This window comes from Chlorocebus sabaeus, chromosome 23 (assembly GCF_047675955.1).
Source record: "Chlorocebus sabaeus isolate Y175 chromosome 23, mChlSab1.0.hap1, whole genome shotgun sequence".
Taxonomy (NCBI): Eukaryota; Metazoa; Chordata; class Mammalia; order Primates; family Cercopithecidae; genus Chlorocebus; species Chlorocebus sabaeus.
In genome coordinates this window covers 17,824,983-17,837,173 of record NC_132926.1, presented here as the reverse complement: position 1 = coordinate 17,837,173, position 12,191 = coordinate 17,824,983, and the positions used below count along the sequence as shown (strand labels likewise).

The following is a 12,191-nucleotide window of genomic DNA, read 5'->3' as shown; positions in this document are numbered from 1 at the left end:
CCTTGATAGGCACTACATATTTGGGGTTGTGTTACTTACAAGGTGTTCTCCTTCACCCCCTATTTAGCTTGCAGCGTGAGATCCAACCATATTAAACCACAATCAGTTTCTCAAAGGCAATGTGTTCTCTTAGGAGGTAGAAAATAATTCTCCCCACTCCCTTGGGTTGAGCCTTCAGATTTCACCTTCAAGACCCCGTGATCAAATCAGTTGTCCCTCTTATGTCTTCCCATTACACTCTACTTGCCGATTCTATCCCTGATCACACTACTTTGTGGTTGTTGGCTGGCTTGTTTGACTTCTCCCATTAGACTGAACTCTATGGAGGCAAGGCCATGTCTATTCTGTGATCACATTTTCATCTTCTATTCCTAACACAGTACCTGGAACACAAATAGCTATGGAATAAAAGTATTTAAATAAGAAAAGAGATTGTTCAGTCCACTCTGCCTGTGTAGACAACTGTAAAGAAGTGCTCCATTCTGAAACATTGCATGTAGTGTTAAGTACCTGGCTAAAAAATGTACCTGGAGGAGAAGCTACCAATAGGGAGAGGGAAAATATTCTATATAATGACAGAATAGGCACCTTCAATAAGAAAAGCACTAGAAAGAAGACAACATGCATTTTTTTTTTTTTTTTTCCTCAGATGACTGTAAACTGTAGCATGGAAGAAAAATGAGATGTTTTCTATGTAGCATGATCAGATAACATAGCTATTATTAATGGATAGAAGTAATAAAGAAATGGATTCTACTTCAGCATAAGCAAACATTGACTAATAATTAGCCCTGTCATAAAATGAAACCGGATCTTGTGTCATAAATGTTGTTTTCATTAGGATGGCTACTTTTGAGGGGAGGAATAGAAGGAATTGATGAATTCACATATTAGAAAGACCAGAAGTTTTCTCAGGCGTATTTAATATTATGTGGGGTAACTAAGTTAAAGCAAAAAGCAGAAGAAATTGGAGTGACGGTTTTGTGACTGCTGTTGTATTTGGAGGTAACATTTGCCAAGCACTTACTGAATACAGGCACCTCGCTAAAGCTTTACTATGAAAATGTTAGCATTTTCTAATATTAGGACTTAATATCTTGGAAATGTTTGAATTCCCTTTTGCTTTGTGATTCTCCAGATCTATTTCTAATTTTGTATTTCATTCAAATACATTTTTTTAAACTTAAGTGTATTTATTTAATAAATCCTTACACAAAGCTATGTGTCAACAAATTTCTAACACTTTGATAAAAATGAAATCATTTAATCCACATGGTGTGATTTTTATCCCTAATTTGCACAACTGAAGCATAGAGAGGTTAATAGTTTCTATGAGGTCACACAGGTGAAAACAGACAACGCTAGGACTCCAACCCCAGTTCTCTATAGGGCTGGGATCATCTGAAGGAGCACCTGCCAATCAAAGGGCCATGTAGGGGCACTAGTCCATTCTGTTTAACCATTATATACTATTCTCTTACATGAACATCCTGATATAAAGGTTCCAAAGCCTTTATTCCAATTTGTGCTATTTTGTTTTAGGCATATGATTTAGAAGAAACGTATCATCCCATGTTTGTAAATGTATCCAGCCTAATTATGCCTTTTAATTCGTGAGTTTAGTTTGTTTACATTGATTTTCTTTATAGGTATATTTGAGTGTATGTCTACAACCTTCTTTCACATTTTCTATTTGTGCCATTTTTTTCTTGACTGTGTTTTTTCTATTTCTGCCTTTTTTTGAATTAAAGGTTTCCATATTCCCTCATTTACATATTTTTTCTCTCTGCAGATTTAGAAAAGACTGATTCTGTATTTTAGTGTTAACTTTAAAGTTTAATATCCATGCTTAACAATATATTTTGATTTAATAATTTGATGACCAGATAATACTGCTATCTTTTCTTGAACATAATAACTTCAGTATGTGTAAACTATTCTGTAATCATTTCTCAACTATTTATTGTTTACATTTTACCTTAAGGACCACGTACACAGACATGTACACATACACATACATAAAATCATATATATAAGTTGTTAGCTACTGAGTATTATTAGTTGTCAGCTATTCTAAAAATATCTGTATTCACCATTAAGTTTTTACCTAATGCTTTTCCTCTGGTTGCATTTTTCTTTTAATTAAAATTGATGCTTTAATAATTCCTTTACTAAGAATTTATTTGATAGACTCTTAATCTTTGTATGAATGATTTTAGCTAGAGATAATATTTTAAGCTGACAGTTATTTTCTCTCTAGGTTTTGAAAGCACTTCTTGCATTTATTTCAATTGCTAAGGACATTTTCTTTTGATTTAATTCTTATTTTTTGCTAGTTAATATGATTTGTCTCTGGATTTTAAAAATTTCCGTTTACCGTTCATGTGTACAGTTTCTCTATTATGTGTTTAGGTGGGAAGATGTTTATCTATCCTGTTTAGTCCTTGGAATGCCTTCTGAATCTGAATCTCCATGTCCTACCTTGATGCTGAAAAGTTTATTACCAGGTATTTTTTCAAATAGGACTTCCAGCTCATTTTTCTGAGACCCTTACCAAACATATGCTGGAGCTCCCTGTTTTATACTTTATATATCTTTAATTTTTTAATATTTATATGTTGGTGTTTCTATAGTGTGTTCTGAGTAGATTCCTCAATATCATTTTGAAATTCAGTTAGTCTTCCCAATGGTGGCAGTTGTGTCGTGAGTTTGGTCTGTCTACTGAGATAAGTTTTTTGTTTTTGTTTTTGTAATTGTAGTGACTACATATTTCTTTCTTAAGAGTCCTTATGGGTTCCTCTCCTGTCTTCTTGCTTGTATTTGATCTCTGTTTCATTTTAAAAAATAGATGTGATTGTCATTTTTTCAGTTAAGCATTGTAAATTGTTAATTATTAATGAGTTTTACAATCTTATACATACGAACATTTCATATTGGGTGAATTCAGGTTCTGGTTGGTGATTTTGAGAGCTTTCTTCTTTCCTTCCTTCCTTCCCTTCCTTCCTTTCTTCCTTCCTCCCTCTTATGCAGGCTGGAGCACAGCGGTAGCAATCAGGGCTCACTGCAGCCTGGACTTCCTGAGCTCAAGCCATCCTCCTGCCTTAGCTTCCTAAGTAGCTGGGACTACAGGTACAACCATCACATCCAGCTAATTTTATCTTTTAATTTTTTGTAGAGCTGGAGTCCTCCCCTCCCCTCCCCTCCCCTCTCCTCTCCTCTCTTCTGACAGAGTCTTTTGTCACCCAAGCTGGAGTGTAGTGCTGCGATCTCGACTCACTGCAACCTCTGCTTCCTGGGTTCAAGTGATGCTTATGCCTCAGCCTGCCATGTAGCTGAGACTACAGGCACATGCCACCACGCCCGGCTAATTTTTGTATTTTTTATAGAGACAGGTTTTCACCATGTTGGCCAGGTTGGTCTCAAACTCCTGACCTCAAGTGATCCGCCCACTTCAGCCTCCCAAATTGCTGGGATTACAGGTGTGAGCCACCATGCCCGGTCTTATTTTTCTTACCTTTCTTCAGCCGTTTTGGAACTTGGGTTGTCAGGTTTGTTTTGTGTGTGTGGGAGATTCTTTGTGGTTTTTATGTTTCCGTTTTTTTTTTTGTTTTGTTTTTCTTTTTGAGATGAAATTTCTCTCTTGTTGCCCAGGCTGGAGGACAGGCATGCGCCACCACGCACAGTTAATTTTGTATTTTTAGTAGAGACGGGGTTTCTCCATGTTGGTCAGGCTGGTCTCCCACTCAGATCACTCAGGTGATCCGCCCGCCTCAGATTCCCAAAGTGCTGGGATTACAGGTGTGAGCCACCGAGCCGGGCCTACGTTTCCGTTTTAAAATTAATCAGTTTGTTGGTTCGCCTCCAGCTTGCTCTCTGGTGCTTATTCAAGAACCGGGTTTTAGAGTAAATGTTTGCTACTCTGACTCACGGGAAAGTAACAGAGATGGCCACTAAGCAAGGCGGGAATTCGATTCATTTCTTACCTTTGAAAGTGTGGCTTTCTGTTTTCATAATTCCACAAGTTCATATAATCTGTAGCCTGAGAGAGCGCAGTTTTTTTGTTTTGTGAAGCCTCTTCTAATAAGCAGCAAGAGCTCTGGGCATCCAATCTTTGCTATAATATGCAGTAGGTCTGGCTCTATACATCCATGTATGGGAGTACTTTTAATTCCAATGGCCCCAGAGAAACTGGCCTCTTGTTACTGCCTGCTTTGGAGCTTTTAATCCCAGAAGGCCAGAGGATGTAGTCCTACTCATCTACTTATATTTATGGCTCATGAAAATGTCTGTCCAGTTTTTAAGGCCAGCTCTACCTTTCACGTTTTGTCTTTTTCTGTTTTATCTACAATTGCTTTGTAATGGGGGCAGAGGTTGTATCATAGCATGATTTTACTGTCTTCCTGGCATGAAAGAATGTCTTACTCATCAATTCATCATCTGTGCTTGCTTTTGTTTATGATTAGGGAGACTTACTACTTATATTTATGTTAGGATAGTGATAAAAAAACAGAATTGGACTTAAAACATAGTAACATGGTAGTGCTACTGAGAAGTCAAATACACAAACACTATATAGTAGATTGAATAGAACAGAGCAGTGGGGAAACAGTCATCGTGGTATATTCAAGTTTGCACCAGCAAACTGAACTCAGTTTGACAATCACTTTCCAAATGGTAATTCGGTTTCAACAAAACAACAGCTTCTGTGTTTAAAAAAAAAAAAAAAAAAAAAAGTATTATTATTGATCTGCATACTATTGGTATAGTTGTTTTCTTTGTAGTCACTTTATAAATGTCTTTTTTTTTTTTTTTTCGGGGGGGGGAGATATGTGTGCCTTTATTAGCGGAGCCACTACTTGAGGGGGATGAAGCGGGAGGAGTGGGTGGCCCCGATGCCAGGCCAGCAGTGCTTCATGGGCTTGTAGGTGATGGAGAACTCGCCCAGGTAGTGGCTGATCATCTCCGGCTTGATCGCTACCTGGTTGAAGGTCTTGCCGTTGTAGACGCCCACCCTGCTGCCCACCATCTTGGGCGGGATGATCATGTCCCGCGGGTGTGTTTTCAGTACTTCCGGCTTCTCCATGGGCGGAGCCTCCTTCTTGGCCTAGCACATGCGCCTCAGCAGCCAGTGCTGCTTGCGCCTCAGCGTTCCGCCGCAGGCCGGCGTTCTGCCGCAGCACCTGGCGTGCACCGTACAGCTGCCTCAGCTACTCGCAGGACATGTCCAGCAGCTGGCCCAGGTCCACACCACGGTAGGTGAACTTGCAGAAGGTCCACTTCTTCTGCTCTACCTCTGCCATCTTGCCGGATACTCTGAAAATGATTACATAAGTGCCAGAGTCCTTCACATATAGATTTTAACCTAATGCTGCATATGATTTTAATTAGCTGATATATTAAAGACAGTGTAAGTAATTTTTTTCCCTTCAAGGAAGCCTCAACTTTGAGAAACGTTGAATTACGTGAGGTAAACCTCGTATTTATGTGAGGAAAGCTCTGCATTGGTTTTGATTCTCACATTTTAATTAGCTGATGTATTAAAAACAGTATAAGTAATTTTTCCCTTCCAGGAAACCTCAACTTTGAGTAACGCTGGATTACGTGAGCTAAACCTCGTAATTATGTGAGAAAGGCTAAGTATTGGTTTTGTTTCCCACATTTACATGAGGAAATTGAGGCACAATGTTAATTGTCACAAGGTCAAGTAACTAGCAAGGGGCAGGCCAAGATAGAAATCTGTTTCCAGAACCCTTGTGCTTAATTAATGACTAAGAAGCGTGCGCAGATGCAAGGTCCAGGCAGGGAAACAAGAGATCCACTTGTACCAATAGCATGGAAGATTGACTTTGTTTCAGAGAGTTGTGTTTCTTCATAAAAACTTCAGGATTAACCCACCTCACATATTTTCTCCAAAGTTTTAGTTATGTATTGGATTTAAGAATAGACTGAACCTGGGCTCCCCACTGCACAAGATAAAAAACTGAGAGAGGCTGGGCACGGTGGCTCACGCCTGTAATCCCAGCACTTTGGGAGACCAAGGTAGGCGGATCACCTGAGGTCAGAAGTTTGAGATCAGCCTGGGCAACATGGTGAAACCCTATCTCTACTAAAAATACAAAATCAGCTGGGCGTGGTGGTGGGTGCCTGTAATCCCAGCTACTGGGGAGGTTGAGGCAGGAAAATCGCTGGAACCTGGAGGCGGAGGTTGCAGTGAGCCAAGATGGCACCACTGCACTCCAGCCTGGGCAGCAGAGCAAGGCTCCTCTCAAAAAAAAAAAAAAAAAAAAAGAAGAAAAGGTAAACCAAATGATGTACGAAGATATTACAACATATAAAAAATAATTAAACATCATCGGTCACTCAGAATACATCCTGGGCTCAACACTCAACATAGTAATGGTAAATACTTGAGGTGATGGACACCCCAAATACCTTGACTGGATCATTGTCCACTCTGTGCATGGGACCAAATATCACATGTATGCCATAAATATCTAAAATATTATCTATCAAGAAAAAACTTAATGGACACACAAAATAATACATAATGTGGTTGTTCTTAAAATTGGTTTTACTCTATGCTTCTTTACTTTTCTTATAAAGCCAAGTATTTTTAGATCCAGAGAAATTTTCAACATTTCTAAGAGTAACATTAGCAGTAGATGAGTATTGTAAGTGTGACTCTTTATGTGTGATTTTAAAATGGTTTAAGTAAAGGACTGACATTCAGGTTTTCTGAAATTACATATTTATAAAACTACTGTAGAAAAATTTATGGTGACAATATTGTTTGAGTAGAAAGTCAAAATTTCATTGAATATGAAGTTGGTATAATACTATTACAAGCTGCCTTTATCCGTTGAGTTTTGACTGTTATAATCAATTTAAAATGTAACTTTTCTTTTTGGAATTATAATAAATACCATTCTTACTTTTGATAAATCATTTGTCACACTTGTAAGATCACTTCACAGGGAAAAATGTTCTTTCTTTTCTATTATTTTACTGGAAGAAATGATGTACTTTTTCAAGTTTTGCTAAGAACTCTTCAATGATAACAAACATTTGATGTTATAAGATTGACATTAAATGCTTAATATTATTAATATATAAAATACTGTGTCATATCTTGTGGAAGAGAGAGAAAAACAGTTTGTGAAAAGATATTGCTTCTTGCATATAACCATATTTCTGCTCCTCAGTAATCTTAATTTCAATGTTGTAAAGCATGTCTTTATTATTATCAAGAAAAGGCATAATCTAGACCCAAAATTTGGTCAGATGACACTTACCTCAGATTTTCAATCACTGCTCTAAGAAGGCAGATAGATAACTGTTAAAATTTGGATAAAAATGAAATAAACACAAATATAGTTAAGTATTATGTTTCAGCCAAGGCACATGCCAAGAGATATACAAATCATTTGTAGAATGATTGGATAGACTAAAGAATATTCAGGCCGGGCGCGGTGGCTCACGCCTGTAATCCCAGCACTTTGGGTGGCCGAGGCGGGTGGATCACGAGGTCAGGAGATCAAGACCATACTGGCTAACACGGTGAAACGCCGTTTCTACTAAAAATACACAAAAAAATTTAGCCAGGCGTAGTGGTGGGCGCCTGTAGTCCCAGCTACTCGGAAGGCTGAGGCAGAAGAATGGCGTGAACCCGGGAGGCGGAGCTTGCAGTGAGCCGAGTTGCACTCCAGCCTGGGCGACAGAGAGAGACTCTGTCTCAAAAAAAAAAAAAAAAAAAAAAAAAAGAATATTCAGCAATATTGTTTACTCTGCTGGTTGCTTGATACTCAGATGTAAAGATGTTGATAACAATGGAAAGCAGATAGACAGCGCATGTTTACCTTTCAAAATATATCTGTCATGGAGGTAGCGTGTTCACCTATTGATAAGTTTGCCAGACTTAGCAAATTAAAATACAGGAGACTCAGTTCAAATCAATTACATTTTAGAAAAACAACAAAAAGAGTTATATGTGGAATACACTTATTCTAAAAATTTTAATCATTGTTTTTCTGAAATTGAAATTTAACTGGGTATCCTGTGTTTTATCTGGCAACTATAACTACCAAGAGGGATGTATGTATTTATATGTGTGTGTTTGTGTAGTTGGTGTGGGGTGGTCTGTCTTCTATGGGGATTTGTGAAAGATAGAGAAGGTTGGAGTCACCATGTATATAGTATAAAATACATTCAGCCATTCTCGTTAAGTCTAAATTAAAAATAGTTTCCCCCATCCTCTTAAGTGCCTTTTACTAAAAATTATATTGCTTGGGTATCTTAACTATTTCTGCAAGATTGCCTCTTGACTTCAGAAATAAGACAAAATATTTTTTCCTTTATCTTTTTAGAAGAAGGTAGGCAATATAAGGATCAAAGCTAAGAAATACTCATGATATAAAAAAAAGTTGGCCGGGCGCGGTGGCTCAAGCCTGTAATCCCAGCACTTTGGGAGGCCGAGACGGGCGGATCACGAGGTCAGGAGATCGAGACCATCCTGGCTGACACAGTGAAACCCCGTCTCTACTAAAAAAGGCAAAAAAACTAGCCGGGCAAGGTGGCGGGCGCCTGTAGTCCCAGCTACTCGGGAGGCTGGGCAGAAGAATGGCGTGAACCTGGGAGGCGGAGCTTGCAGTGAGCCGAGATCCAGCCACTGCACTCCAGCCTGGGCGACAGAGCGAGACTTTGCCTCAAAAAAAAAAAAAGTTATTGACAAACTAAGAAATCAGCAGTTTCAATCTTCAAATCTTCTACTGACTCCATGTTCAATTCAGTCACCTAAAAAATGCATTTCCAAATCAACTTATGATTTTCACTAGTACTGAGGGGAAAAACCCTAATGCAATGTAAGAAAATTTTAAGGGACTGTTTTAATTTGGCATACCAAATTTAATGTAACTGAAAATATTCATTAAACACGTTCAGAAATGTCTGGTTAACCCTGAATTAAGAGCAATAGGTCAACCATAACACATTTTCTAATAATTCTGACTTTAGTTAAGATTCAAACAAGTTTGGCAGAACATCAGTATCAGTCCCAACACAAACTCTGGTTTAGAGGTTCTTCATTCTATTTTACAATATTATCTGTGTATCTAGGAAGTAGAGATCCAGCATGGCAGACCCTCAACATACAACAAGAGAAAGTGACCGTCAATGAGTCAGTAAATTCTCTTATTCAGTATTGGCTTGAGGAGCTCTTTCATTCAAGACTTTTCAAACACACACACACACACACACATACACACACACACATACATGTACACACAAAATTTTAGGAGAATGAAATGTTTTTTACTAAATGTTTAACATTAGTAATATGCAAATACTAACAACAATTTTGTGGATATTTAATCTGTGCCAACTTTTTGCTAAGCACTTTAAATATATTGACTTAATGTATTCCATATGAAGTAGATAGCATTATAATTTTTTTTTTGTTTTTTGTTTTTGTTTTTGTTTTTGTTTGTTTGGTTTTGAGACAGAGTCACCCTTTGTCGCCCAGGCTAGAGTGTAGTGGCGTGATCTTGGCCCACTGCAACCTTCATCTCCCAGGTTCAAGCAATTCTTCTGCCTCGGCCTCCCAAGTAGTTGGGATTACAGGCGTGTGCCACCATGCCTGTCTAATTTTCTTATATTTTTAGTAGAGACGGGGTTTTGCCATGTTGGCCAGGCTGGTCTGGAACTCCTGGCCTCAAGGGATCCACTCACCTCAGCCTCTCAAAGTGCTGCGATTACAGGCATGAGCCACCGTGGTCAGCCTAATTTTATTTTTAACAATGAAGAAAGGGAATCAAAAATTTTGTCTAATGTTTCTGTGAAGTCAAAGCCTCTGCCCTCAATGTATATTGATGCACATGAGTAGAAACTGGCATAACAATTGGAGTATATTCATGAGCGTACCTGTGTTTTCTCTTAAATTATGGATCTCTTTTCCACAGAGTTTGGGAGTAGTCCTTTGGTATGGGGCTGAGGAAAGAGCAGCAGAGCCCTGTCTCTAAAGTTACTGGCCACTCTCTCCTCATCCTACAGCTCTATCCTCTTTTGACTCCTAACCTTGACACAGCCTTTCTTAGGCTCCTTTTATTTAGACATTGTACTCTTCAGAAATTTGCCCTTCTTTCTTTCTTCTTTGGTTTTATAAATCCCTCTTAAGAATGTGATGTAGTCTTGGTCTTCAGTGATGTAAGACCAATAGATTTATGTTTTGAACTCCACTTCTTTTTTTTTTTTTTTTTAGAATAACAAAAAATATTTTACTAAAACATAAGATTTACAGAAGTTTCCAGACAAGCCATACAAAATGGTCACAAGCTTTTTTTGAAGGGGGGTATGTACACTTGACAGCAATGTTATTAGTGAGGGCTGTGATGTTTGTTTAATATTCCCATTTTGGTTCAAACAATCAAGCTTGTCCATCTACAGCGTCTAAGTAACGTTAGACTTGGCTAGAGAGCGTATTCTAAACACCTGGTTAGCTGCTTTTAACCAATGCAATTAGATCACTAAAAAAGGGGGAAAGGAGCCCATAAAATTAAAATAAAACTACCTCCCCTCTCAAAAAAAGTAAAATAAAATAAAGAAAAACACCCACACCCCTGCAGCTAACCTGACTAACTACCTTCATTCACAGTGCTTTGTACTTAAACCAGGATGGGGGAGATGAATAAAAGCAGGGAGGGGCCACTGCTTTTAAACGTTTCACAACAATCCAGATGATACTTCTAGCCTCTGCTCATGCTTTATGACAGTGAATCAGGACAAGACATAGATTTGCTAATGTGCATTTAATCACCAAAGGACTGAAGATGTCTGGGCTTTTTTATTCTGTGATGTTTCTAAGACTGTGTCCATTAAATGCAAACAAAAAGGAGGAAGTCTTGGCAGAACAGGAGAAGTGATGCACACTTGATGATCGGATCAATTTTAAATATTATTCATGGCATATAGCCTAGTCCATACTCTAGCTGTTTCTATGGCTTGGGCATCGTTGGTCTTCCACTGCTCCGCTACATCATTTGCTAATGGATCATCTGGATTGGGAGCACTTAACAAGTCCTGGATCGATAGCAGAACTGTGCGGATCTGCAGTGCTGGAGACCACTTATCTTTCAAAATATCTAAACATATTCTTCCCAACTTGTCTACATTAGGATGATAAATTTTGGTCATGAAACGTACTTTAGGTCATGAAACGTACCATTGGGTATTCTTCAGGAAGGAATAGCTCAAGTTTAAAAGTCCCTCTCTCAAAGGGAGAATCTTGAGGGCCAGCAATGACCACATGAAAATAACGGGCGTTGCTCTCATCTGGTTCTGCTTTGATGCCAGGAACTGGTTCTGCCAGCAAACGCTGGGTTTCCTTGATGATCCTGCGGGGCAGCCCGGCCATCTTGTCAAAACCCGAGTTCGGCCTCTTGAACTCTACTTCTTTCCAGAGTTCCCTATGTGTAAGCCAAATGAAATCCTCTGAATATCCCATACGCATTTTATTTTATTTTTTCATAGGTTATTGGGGTACAGGTAGCATTTGGTTACATGAGTAAGTTCTTTAGTGGTGCTTTGTGAGATTTAGGTGCACTCATCACTCAAGCAGTATACACTGCACCCTATTTGTAGTCTTTGATCCCTCATCCCTGTCTCACCCTTCCCCGTAAGTCCCCAAAGTTCATTATATCATTCTTATGCCTTTGAGTTCTCATGACTTAGCTCACTTATCAGTGAGAACATAGGATGTTTGGTTTACCATTCCTGAGTTATTTCACGTAGAATAATAGTCTCCAGTCTCAACCAGGTCTCTGCAAAGGCCATTAATTCATTCCTTTTTATGGCTGAGTAGTGTTCCATTGTGTGTGTGTGTATCAGTTTCTTTATCCACTCGTTGATTGATGGGCATTTGGGTTGGTTCCACGATTTTGCAGTTGCAAACTGTGCTGCTATAAAGATATGTGTGCAAGTATGTTTTTTGTATAACAACTTATTTTCATATGAGTAGATACCCAGTAGTGGGATTGCTGGATCAAATGGTAGTTCTACTTTTAGTTATTTAAAGAATCTCCACACTGTTTTCCATGGTGGCTGTATTAGTTTACATTCCACCAGCAGTGTAGAAGTGTTCTCTGTTCATCGCATCCACACCAACATCTATTATTTTTTGAATTTTTGATTATGGCCATTCT

General features: G+C 38.6%; 1 protein-coding gene and 1 pseudogene across 1 annotated transcript; both read right to left on the bottom strand.

The window, feature by feature from the left end:
- Positions 1-4,852: 4,852 nt before the first annotated feature.
- Positions 4,853-5,300, bottom strand: LOC103244935 (small ribosomal subunit protein uS19 pseudogene; annotated as a pseudogene).
- A 5,166-nt stretch (positions 5,301-10,466) lies between these two features.
- Positions 10,467-11,424, bottom strand: LOC103244934 (ubiquitin-conjugating enzyme E2 N-like). Its single transcript, XM_038005196.2, is given in 2 exon segments — positions 10,467-11,205; positions 11,207-11,424. Coding segments are annotated over 2 exon segments (465 nt in total). The 5' UTR covers positions 11,405-11,424; the 3' UTR covers positions 10,467-10,938.
- Positions 11,425-12,191: the final 767 nt, after the last annotated feature.